Source organism: Paralichthys olivaceus, chromosome 2 (assembly GCF_024713975.1).
Source record: "Paralichthys olivaceus isolate ysfri-2021 chromosome 2, ASM2471397v2, whole genome shotgun sequence".
NCBI classification, from domain to species: domain Eukaryota; kingdom Metazoa; phylum Chordata; class Actinopteri; order Pleuronectiformes; family Paralichthyidae; genus Paralichthys; species Paralichthys olivaceus.
The window spans coordinates 2,437,987-2,453,301 of NC_091094.1; the positions used below are offsets into that span (position 1 = coordinate 2,437,987).

Consider the following 15,315-nt stretch of genomic DNA (forward strand, 5'->3'; position numbering starts at 1 on the left):
CTCATCCCCATTCTGATTGGCCGCACTGCCAGCAACAGTCTGCTCTCCATCCTCCCTCCTCCTCTCCTTCACTTCCTCTCTCACTCACTGTGGAGCGAGTGAATGAGTCCAGTCAGACACAAGCTGTTAAAAACAGTGCAGCCTCTCTCTCTCTCTGTGTCTCTCTCTCTCACACGCTTTCATCATCTCTCTCTCTCTCTCTCTCTCTCTCTGTCCTTTCCCGTCTCAGGAGCAGACAGTCAGCCGAGCATCGGCACGGCAACGGAGGACAGAGGAAACGTTGTTGACAGCAAGTCAACATTCAGACTATTCACAACATCAGCAGCAGCAGCAGCAGCAGAGCTTCACCTGAGACACAGTTCAAACAGAGGCAACAGATTGTCCCTCAGTTGCATTTGTTAAGCGACTGATGCTCGGGGCTCGGATGAGGAGCAGATTTGCAGCAGCTTCTGCAGCTGCCGTCTCCCGGGGGTTTGAAAGTCAGGCTCTCTGCTCCACCGCCGTGTCAGTGCACGAGGAAACGACAACGCTGTCAGACGCCAACGATAAGCTTTGATTCAGTTTGAGAGCAGCACGTTTTTCCAGCGGGGCGTCAACATCACCTCTACCACCAACAGCGTCTCCTCCCACCCTCCGTCCATCATCCACCAGGATCTGAAGAACGTCCAGAGCAATCAAAGGTGGAGGGCGGTGGATTGACGCGCAGAGAGTTCAGGGAGTTTTACCGTGAAACCCAAAAAAGACAAGATAAGGTTTTATCGGCACAAAGACGCAGGTAAGATTCAGACGTCAGGAAGTCCATCAGACTGCCTCCTGGACTTCTGAGGAGAAGACAGGGGTGAAGAGGAGGATGCACACCAGCATCTGCCTGGGAACGGAAGCAAAACAAGAATCCACAAACTAGAGAAGGGATGACAGGAAGAGGGGGATATAACTCTGCTGCACAAAGCCAGAGATAAACATTCAGTGAAAAACACCGTAAACCAAACAGAAACACATCTTGGCGCACGGTTTTATTTCTAGGATGATTCTGCACCACTGGAAATAACATCTTGTCTAATGCATCAAAATCAAAATCGTTCTTTGACGTCAACCTTTCCCGCCACTTTTCCCGCGAGAAGGTTTTTGCGCCGATTTCGGTCGGTGTGAGAATCTTGGGGTTCTTGCGCGACTCTTCTTTTTCGGGGTGAGGTGGATCTGCCGTTGGGGGCAGCTGACAGCCATCCAAGACGCCGCGCGCCGTACTCCGCGTGAAGAATGCCCAGCCGCGCTTGGCCAAGCCGGCCGACCCGGGCCCGACGGCGGGCCTCTACATGGAGCGATCGCAGAGCCGCATCAGCCTGTCGGCGTCCTTCGAGGCCCTCGCCATCTACTTCCCCTGCATGAACTCTTTCGATGAAGATGATGGGGGTGAGTGGGAATGACACACACAAACATCCACACACACACACACACACAGACACACAACCACAACAAGATTAAGTGGCCATACATAAAACATGGGACTCGCGGCACGACATGAGTCACCTATAGAGTGAGAGTCACACTCATCAAACCAAATTTCAAAACACACCAGTCCTGCAAAAACATTGTTTAGTGTTTGTGTCATCGAGACAATTGACATTTTTATTTAATGATGTTTAACGTAAGTGAGTGTTTGATCCTCTGGGTCCTGCCAACATCATGTAGAGCTAAAACAATTAACTAATTAATAGATGAATCAACCCAGAGAAGATGAATCGTCAGCGGTTCTGGTTGTGGATGGAAGCCAGTAAAGAAAAAGACAAACATTCTCTGGCTGCAGCTTCTTAAATGTGATGATTTGACTATTTCTTTCTGCTTTATGTCGTAAAAAACGAAAAGATGTTGCTACCTGGACGGAACCAGAGTGGAAAACTGCTGAATGTTCACTGACCTGAGGTTTTATAGTGAAAATGATTCATATGTGATTTTGAAAATGATGGAAATCCAAGTGAAAATATGAAAATCCGTGTCTTGAGACATGATGTGATAAACTGGGACAAAGAAGGTCACATGACCGTCTATAGTGTTTGGATTTAACTAGATTAAACACATCTCTCTCTCTCTCTCTCTCTGTATACATACGTGTTTAAACTAACCTGACTAAAACTATGGTAAAATCAGATTCCATGTTTAAGCTGCACACCTGAGGTTATGTCAGTTCTTCTTTGACGAGATCAAATATTTCCTCGAATCGAAAACATTCGATGATGCAACGTATTTTAATCCGAACGGGTTTTATTTCTACTTTCACATTGCTGCTTATTTCCTTTCATATGATCCCAGTTGTACACGCTGGAAGACGTTATTATGAGTGTGTAGTAGTAGCAGCAACAATCAGGTATTACCATGGTATTATTACCATCAGGCCCTGAGAGACGTCGTCCATCTTTATTTACGGTCTATGGTTTTGTTAAAACGCCTCAAACTCTTCATGTCTCGAGTTTTAGTTTTCCTTGTTTCGATTCTGAGATTCGTTGCCGTCTTTGAAATGACATCAATTTGACTTTGTGTTGTGTTTGTTCCCACTGTGGTGCGATTCCAAGGTTTATGTGTGTGTTGACTGAGGCCAATCGAGAGGAGTGCGATGAAGGGCGGCTTCACCTGGTAGAAGGTGTGAATCCTTGTTGTACAATCTGGATTTCAACCTGTCGATGTTATTCTGGGCGTGTCCATGCGAAACCAAACCAATCAAAATTAAAAACCCTTCAGACGCCCATTCGTACGTTCATGAATTCAAACGTGTGTTTCCAGACGCACACACACATATGAAATCAGTGTGTGAGGTAATCAGAGCGGAGCGGCAGGCCGTGGTTTGTGGCTCTCAGTCTAATTAAATGCTAATACGGCTGCTGATTGTGGCTGACTGCAGCTAAATAGAGGCCTGATTGCAGGTTAATTCTCTCTCTCTCTCTCTCCTGCTCGGTCTCATTGTCTCTCTGTCATGATTTCCACTCTCTCTCCGTCCACTCGTCACTCTGTGGTCTAATTATCCTGTTTGCAGGGTTAACTCTGTCTTTCCACCTTAAATTGTGCTTCAGTCACTTTCTCTTTTCATTTATTTGTCTTTTTTTTTTTTATTGTCTCCTCACATCTCCCCCTCTGACCTGAATTTGAGTTTGTTGTTATTTTTCTCTCGTCTCGCAGACGATCAACACACACACACACACACACACACTCACACACACACACACACACAGTTGCGAATGTGTTATAGCGGCTCAGGCGGCAGGTTTCACTGGTGACAGACTGACAGCTGAGGTGATTCTTCTGCATCGCAGTAAAACACTACAAATGAAATGTTCTCATCCATCTCATCTGACTCTAAACAACATCCACTGTAGTTAAAGCAGGAACTCACTTACAGTCACAGTCGTTCACAGTCGTCTTGTGTCTTCCAGACATTATTCACCGCCCCTCGGCTCCTCTCTTCTCCCACCGCTGCGGACTTTTTCCTACATTTCCCAGAAGGCTTCTTGATAACTGCCAGATAACATATGTCCACTTGTCGTCATCAGCTGAGGATTTTTAAATTAAGTGGTGAGGTCGATTTCAACTTCATGGTGAAGTCATGATGTCGTCAGTTCATCCTCACGACCATAAATCATTTTCTGTCCAAACAAGTTGAGTCTGTCGTCCAATAAGATGCAGAGATTCCTGCACAAACGCATGACGTCATATTCTCCCTTCTGTTACTTCTCGATGACGGAACATATGACATCATACGATGCAGAAATTAGCTCCAAAAGTTAACGATACACTTTCAAGCAATAATCACAACAAATTTGCTGAAAATCCATCCATGTGTTGTTAAGTTATTTTGTACGTTCACACACACACAGACTGGGACAGTTAATGGTGAAACTCTTCAGGATCTGGAGGTGACTGACCTTCGTTTTGTGAATCTCGTCTGCAGACTCATGTCTTCGTGTCATAGACTCAGCCGAATACAATTCAAACTGCCAACACAATAATCTGCACTTTGTACAAGTGATTTATGTGCTTGTTAAAGAGTCGTTCACACTCCTCTCACAGTGTTTCCACCGTGATTTATGTGATTTATCGACTCTGGGAAGTGTTGAGTGCATCTGCAAGGAAGAGTTAACATTTAACAGAATGAAAATGCTCAAGTATCTACACACACATATAAAGGTATTAAATATAAGTATCAGTAATTCTTTATTATAGTAAACTTACAGTAGTTACTATACTTTCACATACTATACCTATACCATTTACCATATACTTTTATTTAGACTTTGATACACTGACATTTTCAGTTTATTACAAATCACACATCACTATACATCAACTGATACTGTAACTACTGTGTAATATAAAATATTACTTATATAAAATATCAGGAAGCAAATGTTTAGATTGCAAATATTTACCAAAATATAGTGATTTAAGTTTCCCCCTCTTCTCTCGTCCTGGCTTGTTTCTTCAAGTACAATGAAACCTCTAAATATAAAAGCAGAACAGGAAACAAACTGAGGCAACATTTTGTTCACTTCTCTGCTCGTAGAGATCAAATATTCACACAAGGAGAGAAACAAGAAACATTTATCTCCATCCAAACACCAGTGTGTTCGTCCCACCATGGGGAAATTAGCTGTGTTACAAAGGGGATGGTAAAAAAATTGAGGGTCAGGTTTTTTCTTTTTTCGAACTGAGACAAAAGTCAAAGGTTCCTTCAGAATCCAAGTTTCCCCCCAAAGACACTGAGACTGTTTTTAGATCAATAAGTTGTGAATGTGAATGTCGACTAAACGAGTGTGTGACGTATGAACACGCATCAGGTAATGAGATGTCACTTGTTGTGGGAGGAACTGGAACATTAATCTTCCATGAATTAGGTGATAGGAAGAGAGTGGAGGGAGGGAGGGAGGGAAGGAAGGGGGGGGAGATGAGAGGATGAAGCTGAGGTGGAGGGATGAGAGAAAATGTCAGAATGGAAATAATTAAAATGACTCTGTCTTTGCTCATCACCTTTACATTTCCTTTCTCTTCCATCTCACCTTTCCATCCTTCCCTCACCCCTCACCGCCCTTCTCTCCCTTCTGTCATCACTCCGTCTTCACTCACAGAACAAGCAGGTCGAGCGCCGGACGGACAGAGAGAAATAGGTCAGGACGGTGCAATGGTCGATTTCTTAACTGAAAGATTTTTAACAAAGACGTGTGAAGATTTCTGTCCTCGTGAATGTGTGGCCACCGCGACGTGAAAAAGGCGGATTCATGTGTCAGAGTCATGAGTTATAGAGGAGAAAGAGGAGAACGAGGGGAGGAGCGAGGTCTCTGGTGAGCTCCTGAGCTGCAGAGACGACCCAGAAAAGTCATGAGTAAAAAATGGACTGCCAGGAAAGGAGGTCTATTCTATAGGGGAGGAGGAGGAGGAGGATCATTAGTTATACTGAGTGTTGTGGTCGGCAGCAGCAGGGAAGGTGTTGCTCAGCTTGTTTTGAGTCAGATGCAGGAGCAAACGCTGCACAGAGCAGATGTGTGCATCAGCATCTCGACCGGAGACATTCAGTAAAGGTTATAAAGGAATATGACGTTGAGCGGATCTGATTCTTTGCAGCTGAAACGAGTAAAGATCATACGTTACATTTCCCTCCTACCCGTCATGTCCACTTCAGCTGCACCGCATCCAACTCTTCAGCTCGTTTGTTCGTTTTTTTATCCTCCTGCCCTTGTTTTACTCGACCCCAACTCTCTACCACCTTGCTCTAACGCTACTCCTTTTATTATTATTATTATTATCAAAATAAAAGAAGAAGAAATTAGCGCGTTCATCCAGGTGTCATGTTTCCATCACTGCTGATTGGAGTCATTTGACCCAGGAGTCAAAGCTGATTGCATCAAGACAAAAGCCAGATGCTAGCGGGTGTTGTTGGTTTTTCTGACCAGTGGAAAAAAAGCTAAACTTCCTATTTGCAATAACAAAAAACTCTTTGAGGAGATCCAGTGAATCCACAGCCCAGAGGACAAGGATTTCAAACTGTTCTGATTAGTTTGAGTGAACCTCATAAACTCCTGAGATCCGGTGGAGATTTAAACAAAGGATCTGCAGAGGGAGATTGCAGACAGAAGTCAAAAAGGAAAACAGAGAGAATAGAACGAGGGAATGGAAGAAAATGAAGAAGAGATAATATTGAGCGATGCACCTCCAGCGGGCTCGGCCGCTCTGACGGGCGTCACTGTGACAGATTGAGAGCAGGAAGTCCGGTTGTCATGTGCACTTCAAGTGGAGACAAACGAGTCGAGCGGCGGTGAAGCCTCTTCAAACACAACATCACAAGATGAATGACAGCGCGGTTTTTCGCTCTTCACGCCACCGACGATTAACGGCGGCGCTTTGTGTCATGATGACAGGAAATCACAGGGAGGCAATTTGAATGTGTTGATCTGACGAGTCACCTCCCATTGTCTGTGCTGACGGGTGAAATCCTCCCTCTGCTCAGGACCATTGAAAAACGCTCTGATACGAAATATAAATATTACTGAAAACTTGAAACGACGGGTTCTTATATCTTCATTTCACTTTGACCTATTTTCTACTCATTTGACTTCTCTTTATTTTCTGCTCTCTTCCCCTCTTCCTTTCACCATCTTCTCCGTCACCTGTTGCTTTCTCTTTTGTCTTCATCCTTCCCCGCTAACACTCTTTCTCTCGCTCTTTTCTTCTGCTCCCGTCACCTCCCTCTTCACCTCTTATCTGAACACGCTCTGGGTTACACTCCTCTTTATTTGCGTACTTTCAAAAACCTTTAAGAAAATTAATTTTTAACAGCTTTGCTTTGACGTAGTTGTGTTCGAGTGTCTGAAAGAAAGATCAGTCCAGAGTCCTCGTCTCCTCAGCTCCTTCGCTGTCTCATGTTTAATAGGAAAAATTTGAAAATATTTTTAAATAGGAAAGTAAGGTTTCTGCTAAATAAAATGGGTTTTTAGTTTTTCTCTTATTGAATAAACTCCTCCTGTGTTCGGGACGGTTTAGTTTCACCGCTTTAACACAATCAGTCTTCAAATGCAGCCTCATAAGACACAGCTATGGGTTATAAATCTGAATTTCCCAGAAATCAGTGCAGTTTTTTGATGCTGAAACAGGTGATAGCATTAAAAAATGAACAACCGCATCATTCCTCCACCTCGTGTTTCTGTTAAATCAAATCCAGTGAACACTCGTCTTTAAGCTCTGATGTTTGTGTGTGTTTTCACGACAGAGGAATACAAATACACACAACGTGTAGTACACACACACACACACACACACACACACACACACACACACACACACACACAATCCAGCCGCTGACTCGCCCACATTCTTCTCTCTCGTGTCACGTTAGCTAATTAAATGAAGCTGAAAAAAACAGATGGAGAATCTGACATAAACGAGCTTCATGTGATTCTCTGATGTAATCTGCTCTCACTAATGAATCTAATTGACTGTTATAATCTGCTTACATCACACTTGTGACACCGTCTGACAAACCTCAAGTCACCAGATGTTTCGTGTCCCTTCGCTCGTCAATGCATTTTCTAAACACGCCGATGCACAGACGCCTGTGGTGTCGAATTCCATCCCCCTAATTTCTTCATTGGTGTTGAAGACGCTGCGTTCGCACTCACAGCAGAGCACCATCGTCTCTGGTGACAGGTAGCGCCTCCCTCTGCCTCAGTGTGATAATGAAATGAACGTGAGGACACGTAGAGAATGCTCGTCTCTTTATGACGAGGCGTAAAGCGCCGCAGACTGAACCGAGGGCCGAGCAGTAAAAAAGCACTCTTCTCCAGCACACAGCTCTTTATTGCCGCTCGCTGCCGCGTCCACTCATTATTTGGCAACAAGCTGTTTGTTGCACCCAGTGTTTACGAGTGGGGAAGCATCCGAGAGCGCGGAGGTCTGCCATCGTTTCTGTGTTTAAAGATACACCCTGTGATTTTGTTGCCGCTCTCAATGTCCTCCATGTTTTCTCCCTCGCTCAGTGTCGTTAACAAAGTGTTTATCACTGAAGACTTTTATTCTCACGCGATACTTTCATATATTCCAATGATAATAAGATAAGATAAGATATTTATTGACTAATAAAAGCAAAGACAAAGATAAGATCAATGCTAAATATAAGACAACTCTCAATGTTACAAAGAAAATTCTTAATTATACAATATTTAATTATATTGTTAGACGTACTGAACAACAAACTTTATATCAGGGAAACATGGCACCTAACTGGGGTGTAGACTGATATAAATACATGAGTCCATGTACAAATACTATACATATACACAAGTTTGTTTTTATGGTTTGACTCATGAGGGAAGTCAGTTGATTATAGATAATATATAAGAACAATGAAAGAGTTTATTTCAAGAAAATAACTTTGATATCTTTGTTATAAATTCATTTTTTGGTTGATTTGAACATATAGAGTTGAAAAGTGTGACGCCACAGACTGTAAATATAGATGAAGGTCATGACAGCTTCCCCAGGATAGGTCACAAACTGTGCCTCCTCCATGTTAGTGGATGGGACATGGACCAAATTAGACAGACAAAGTACTAGTAAGGTCACTATTCTGTTGTTTTATCACACTAATGTCCGTCCAAGTGTTCGTGATTTTGATAAGTTTAGTTTTAAAGTTATTTGCTGATAGGAAAATGGTTTGAAACGTCAGCGATGTGATAAATGACTCAACTTTTCCACTGTAGTTTAAGTGACTGTGTTTCAGGTAAAAATCTAAATATAAGCGGAGGTTGTGAAGGAGCCATTCATTTATAACGCTGTGAGATCGTCAGCTGAGCCTCTGTCACACATCGCTTCATCCCCGAGGCGTCTTCTGGGATCTGCTCCGAGCGGCGGCAGCTGGGAGGATCTGAGGACGCTGACGTCAGGGTGTTTATACATTATTTATTTGCACAGGCTTTAATATCTCCTGTGAATATCATTTCCATACACAGACTGAGGCCTCTTGTTGCTTTGAATTAAATATAACGATAAGGGGATAAAGGCGTTAATACAGTAAGAGATGGAGATGTACAGAGAAACAATTTGTCAAGACACGATTATTGAGAGAGAGCAGCAGGACTGAGAGGGAAGAGTTATAGTTAGGAAGAAAGAAAAATGAGGGGCTGACTAAAGCATCATAATAAAAGGAGAAAAAAAGAAAATTGTCCCGCTGTCGCTGAAGCACGACGACAAACCGTTGCAGTTTGTTTCACTGTGAGACAGTTTGTCCTCCTCTGCTCGATATGAGACAAAGCAGACGTACATGTGTCATTCATAGAAAGTTAATTAACGTGAGTCACCCTCAGCATTTAAATCAACTCTCAACCAGGGATACTGTTGAACTGCAGGAAAACCTGGATGAACACAAAGTTTTCTAACTTTACTCTGCACAATAGACTGTTTATAAAAAAGCTCCGCTCACAAACAGCAAAGAGTGACAATATATCCCCGAAGTCGTGGGACGACTCATTAATAACAAGGAGTAATGATTATTAAATAATAAGCATCAACACTGGACAAGAGAACAAAACACTTGTTTCTCTAAATGTAAAAAAGTCTTCAAACGTCAGTCGTTGTTCGTCGTGTGCTGGGGAGCGACGGTGGGACAGTTCAAATGTTGCTGCAGGGGCAATAAATTACTTTAAAGTGGTGGGGGAGGGCGTTAAACACATTTAACATGATTTAGAACACACACATTCACACACCTTAACACACAAAAAGCACTAGAGCCAGTACACACACCGGACTCCTCTATTATAACTGGCACGGAGGGGATTTGTTCCCGCCAAGGTCTGTGCTGAAACCACGGGGGCAGCGCCGAGGACCGACTCGTCCAACGAGGACTTTTGAAAATGAGTAAAATGCCTGAGCAAGGACTTTAGGAAATGAAAAGGCTTCTCCGAAGACTCAACCCTAACAAAGACTTGATGAAATTAGGAAAACGCTGCAAAAGAGCTCCTGAAGCCAAGTTTCACTAATGAAATGGTTTCATATCGACGACACGGACGATTTTTAACTTGGACTTGACCTTAGAAAGCACATTTTTTACGAGCATTGCTCACCACGGAAGTTCTTATCAAAATGTATTTATTTGAGCTTCATCCATCCCCCCCCCCCCCCCCCCCCCCCCCCGAGCACTTTACACTCTGCGACGGTCTCACAGCTGCTGCGCCTTAAAACTTTTATTGCATCAGACGATAACATTGCTTTTGCTGCTGTTGTGTCGTTCTTGGTGGACTCCCTCTGAAATGATCCGTCACCGTTTGAGTTATTGGACGAACTGCTCGGTGACAAAACTAGATTCAGAAGCTCTTTATGAACAATTATGAGATTCACACATTTGTACATACAATATCAACAATACAATACAATTTGTCCAATATCTCAACATTTATTAGATTGACCGACTACAACTGGATGCAGATATCAGGATTCCTGAAACATGTATTGTAACAATGCCAATGTGTGCATTGATTCAAAAGGAAGACAGATAAGAAAATACAAAAACAATTAGTATATAACAGCAACCTTTCGATTACTCTGACGAACTCTCGTTACATTTAAGGTTTCTCATAAACAAATAGTAATATGAGGGTCATAATATTCACATACCAGATTAAAACCTTTTCCTCGTGTCAGTAGAATAGTTGAGCGTTAAGTGTTTGTGTCGAAACCGCAGCAGCTTGAAAAGTCATTAACAAACCAATGATGAATGAGAACTTTTACCACAGAAAATGTTTCATCGATACGAAGGTTTAACCGGAGAATTGGCGACTGCATTGCCCGATCGATAACTCTCCCAAAGGTCGTGGAGACACTCCGTTCGCCCTGAGCCGAGACAGCTGAAAACATCCACTTTAATTTTCAGGAGAAATTTTCCCACCGGCAGGGGAGAGGAGAACGTGTGACACGTGAAATCAATCAGTTCATGCACAGCAACAGTGTCAACAGCTTTCAATCGATTCCTTCTAACCACATGATGAACCTTGTTTTTTTTATCAGTCGGTGACATTTATGCCGCCGTTATTTAAGATTTAATTTCCCTTTGAAAGTCTCACGGTTTTTCCAGTTGATTATTTTACAAGATATTTAACGTAATTCTTTGCGGACGGTGAGAGCAACATAGCGTAAAATGTCAGGAGAGCTGGGAGCACAGACTCTGGACAATACGACAGCAGCTTAATCGCTTCTGATAAGTTTGGTTTTAAAGTTACTAGATGATATATAAACACAGTTGCACTACAGGTGGAATTTAGAAGAGTCCAGTGGTAGAGGGACTTTATGTTTCTAGACCCTCAGGTCTGCAAACCAATATGAATATATTAAAGTCCTCCAGCATCAGGTGCTTCAATTCCATTAGCAACCTTTTGTTTTGTTCCAGTCTCGGGATGTGAATAGAACATTTAATTAACTAAAAACATTAAATCAGCATTCACTGTCTTGAATACAAAGACCAGCACTTCCACTGTTTTGTTTCAGTCTCTTTGGCTTTTTATTTCACTAAAAACCAATAACTTACAGAGAGGACAGCAATAACCTCTCATTCTGAGTGAGAGAGTGCAGGATATTTGCTCTACATTGTGGTCGACAAGAAACTGATGTATCAGGAAATGAGATCCTATGCGAGTTATGCCACTGGGTAGCATTGCCTACTTCTGTTTTTTGTTCTACTTGTAGCACTCAGAAATGGTTTGCCACTAATGGTCTGCTGCCGTACGCCGCTTCCTCTTGGCATATAGCATTTCTGATTAACATACGTTGCCGCGTAAAGTAATTAAGCTCTGACTCCATCTTCTGGCCCCGCAACGTTCTGCTTCGCCCATCGCTTTCAGTGCCAGGTTTCAAAAAGCCGCTTCTTATTCATCTCCGGCCTCAGACATCACTCATCGCCGGCTGTGGCACCTCCACGGGAAAGTAATTTTTCAAATGAATGCGAAACTCTTTTAGTGCCTCCCAGGATCCTCTTGCTCCTCTGTCTCGCTCTGACAAACACCTTACGCCAGAATTTCTCTCTGTTTGTAATGAATGGGCTGATGGTGACAGAGCAATTTTACTCCCTGTACATTGCGTTATAGTTATTTTGTTTTATGTAACCACGTATTCATCCCGTATGCAGTATCGCCTGGCCCTTGTTTCCATCATCGTGTTGCTTGATTCTAGGAAGGGAAGGTTTTCAGTAAACGGTTCGAGACGTGGAGAGATAACTTGCTGCTTGGAGAAATGACAGATTTTTACAGAAAAGCAGAAACTCAAGCAGGTCTTTAATGAAGATGAATGTCGAGAGATCTCTGAATCTCACCTGCAGAAGAATTCTGAGACGTCTTCTTTTTGTCCTGGACTGGGTGTGAGAAATTAGGTCAAGCTCAAATGCAAAGTGATGTTTTATTCCTGCCTTTTTTTTTTTTCACCCAGAGGAGGAGGCGTCCTCCGACTGTCTTCATTAGCTTCCGTGACAAACTCAGTCTAGCACCGAGTTTTCAAATCTTCCTAAAGGATTTCAAAAGAGAAGGAAAAAGAGTCTGTACGATGCATCGGTGACATCAACACAACTTTTGCTTCGGCTGATGTCTGCAGTTGGAGCGTTAGCATGTAAAGACTTGTCAAAATCATTACAGTAATTGATCATGTTGTTAAATGAAACCTACAAGTTGTTCCTGCGCCTTTGTTTTTAGTTACCTTATCTTCTATATTATCATAGATGACAACCTAATATTATAAACTTTAATAACTACCCAACTCACTAACCACTAACAAAGTGTAGCCCGCAAACATTCTCTTGGAAAAAATGGCTGCTCGAAGCCATTGGCTGTTTGTGGTATTTTTCTTCAGAGGTCTAAATTTGCACTGAGTCATTTACTAGGCCACAAGGTGCAGCCCACCTCGTTACAGCCTCCCTGTCTGTCAGTCAGTGTGTTGGCTGAATGGGGAGCAGCTATTTCTGTATCTGTTCTGCTTTCATTAATGCTTCTCTGCTGGGAGACAAACTAATGAGTCCCCGCTCTCTGATTGCCACATCACAACTTTTTGTGCGTCACATCAGATACTTTTTGGGGACTCGCTGACATAGATAGGTTTAAAAAAAAAAAAAAAAAGGGGAGAAATCAGGTCGTGAAAGTGGATGTTAACGTCTGATTCATGTGGCTGCTGACACTGGCTGACAGATTTCATGTGACTGGACCAGACTGAAGACCTGAACCTGGAAACAGATAAACAGCTGCTCACAGAGGGAAAGGGTGTTCTGGTGTGGCCTTCCAAGCAGATGGTAACTTTCAGGTTTTTATTTGAGACTTAACCGGCAGAGCGACTGAGGACCTGTCATGCTGTGGATATTTCCCCCTTTTATTTTAGTAAAACATCTCCATCCACTGTACATTTTCAAAAGTATTAATGATTCGGCAAATACCAGCGGATAACGCTGTGGTCCAAGGATTACTGGGTCAGCGAGATGCCTGCGAATGTCGGCGATGTGGTGCAGTGATGCTATATTAAGCGGCAAACTTAAAAAGTGGTTTCCGTGTGCATAAGAGGGAACTGTATTTGCAAAATATCTGCGTTCGTGTGAACAGGGCATAATACTAGATGTTGAGAGCAGCTAAAAGAAGAGAGATGCACTCAGACAGGGGAGCAGAGAAGCCACCACGGGCCTCATGTTGTGCGGAAAGTGTCGGGGATGAAGAGAATCGGTGCAGAAATATCGTCAAATAAGAAAAGCTGCCAATCTGCTAAATTTAAATCTTTTATCCTGATTGCCTGGCAAGATTGCCTTTCACTCTGCAACAGATAAACCATGTTGAATTGGATTGAATTGAACTGAGATAATATCCCGTCAGCGGCATGGAAGGGTCGCAGCGGAACAGAGTGGTTGATGTGTCTCCCGCCATTATCCACCTGCTGTATTAGTTATGTAACTCTGCCCTGAATCAGTGCAACACCAGTGACGAGAGGTGACAGGAGGCCGCACACACACACACACACACACACACACACACAGTGGACGTTACATTGACCTAAACCAAACTATAAACCTTTAGTTTTCACTTATAAATGTCATTATTTCCATTTTAGTAAATGTTGCCTTTATTTTGTCCGTGCAATTTGATTGTTTTAATTTCATTTACTTAAACTGTTTAATTGACTTCTCCACTTTTACCTTGATGCCGAATTAATTGTTATATCCAATTACTGGTGCCTCATGTCATGTTGATAAGTGTGTCGGTGTTGTGTGTCTGTGAATGTGTGTCTGTGTACATCTTGGCTGCAAACAATTTCCTTGTGTGGACAATAAACATTGTTGTTAATCTTTGTCCCCATAAGAAACACAAGTCCTCATGGGTAAAATGATGAGGACACCACACACACACACACACACACACACACACACACACACACAGTTTGATAGCAGGTGTTGTTTACACTGCTTTCTTTCTGACCTGAAGACAAACAGAGGGAATAGCATGAAACCAAAGCTACTGTTTTTTATCATTATCTTGTGGCAGGAAGAAAAAATAGAAAATTACATGCTGCTGTGCGTTCTCACTACAGGCTCGGCTTCCACTATGGTCTCCGTGGTAACCACACCATTGTCCATGGCAGCTGTGTCTTTATCTTTGTCACAGCTAATGACACAAGCTGTGTCCGGAATCATTCCCTCGTTCACTCATTACTCCCAATAAAATATGCAGCGTTGCGTTGTGGCGCCATCATTACAAAGTAGGACCCCTGTCGTGGACACTAGTGTTTTTAAAGGAGCACGTTATCAAGTAGACACAGGATTGGGACAGATGTACAGATACTGTGTAGTACTGTATGAGGCGGTGTTTGTGCAAACAGCAACAACATTGTCTGAAAGAAGTAAATACGTAGTCAGCTTCTGCAGAAGAGAGGACGTCCACATGATTCTGTAAATGAACACAATGCATTAAAGCAACAACACACTTACAGTTACTTTTACTTTGCACACAAATGCAAAACTTTAATGGTTGCTGAGGAATTGTGGACGTCTGCTATCACGTGATACTGAGTGATTTCTGTGAAGCATGAATTGATATAGTTAATAGAACAGTTGCATGTGAGACTGAAGTGTTTTTTATGAGGCAAAGCAGAACACAGGAATAGAGACAGACGTGCAGAGATATGGACGGATCATAAATGCAGATATTCAGCAAAACAAAACAGAAAGAAATATTTCAAATCAAAATAAACAACAAATTACAAAGAGGGGTCAGTTACAGCACGTTAAAGAGCAGGCTAATATAACGAGCGTGGAAATAAATGAATATGTTT

General features: G+C 42.6%; 1 protein-coding gene across 1 annotated transcript in view; it reads left to right on the top strand.

Annotated features, from left to right (window-relative positions):
* Positions 1-1,095: 1,095 nt before the first annotated feature.
* rims4 (regulating synaptic membrane exocytosis 4) overlaps positions 1,096-15,315 on the top strand; it is a 28,667-nt gene continuing 14,447 nt past the window's right edge. The window contains exon 1 of the mRNA XM_069516157.1: positions 1,096-1,410. Coding sequence (XP_069372258.1) covers positions 1,314-1,410 — 97 coding nt within the window. The 5' untranslated portion in view covers positions 1,096-1,313. The remainder of the gene's footprint in view (positions 1,411-15,315) is intronic.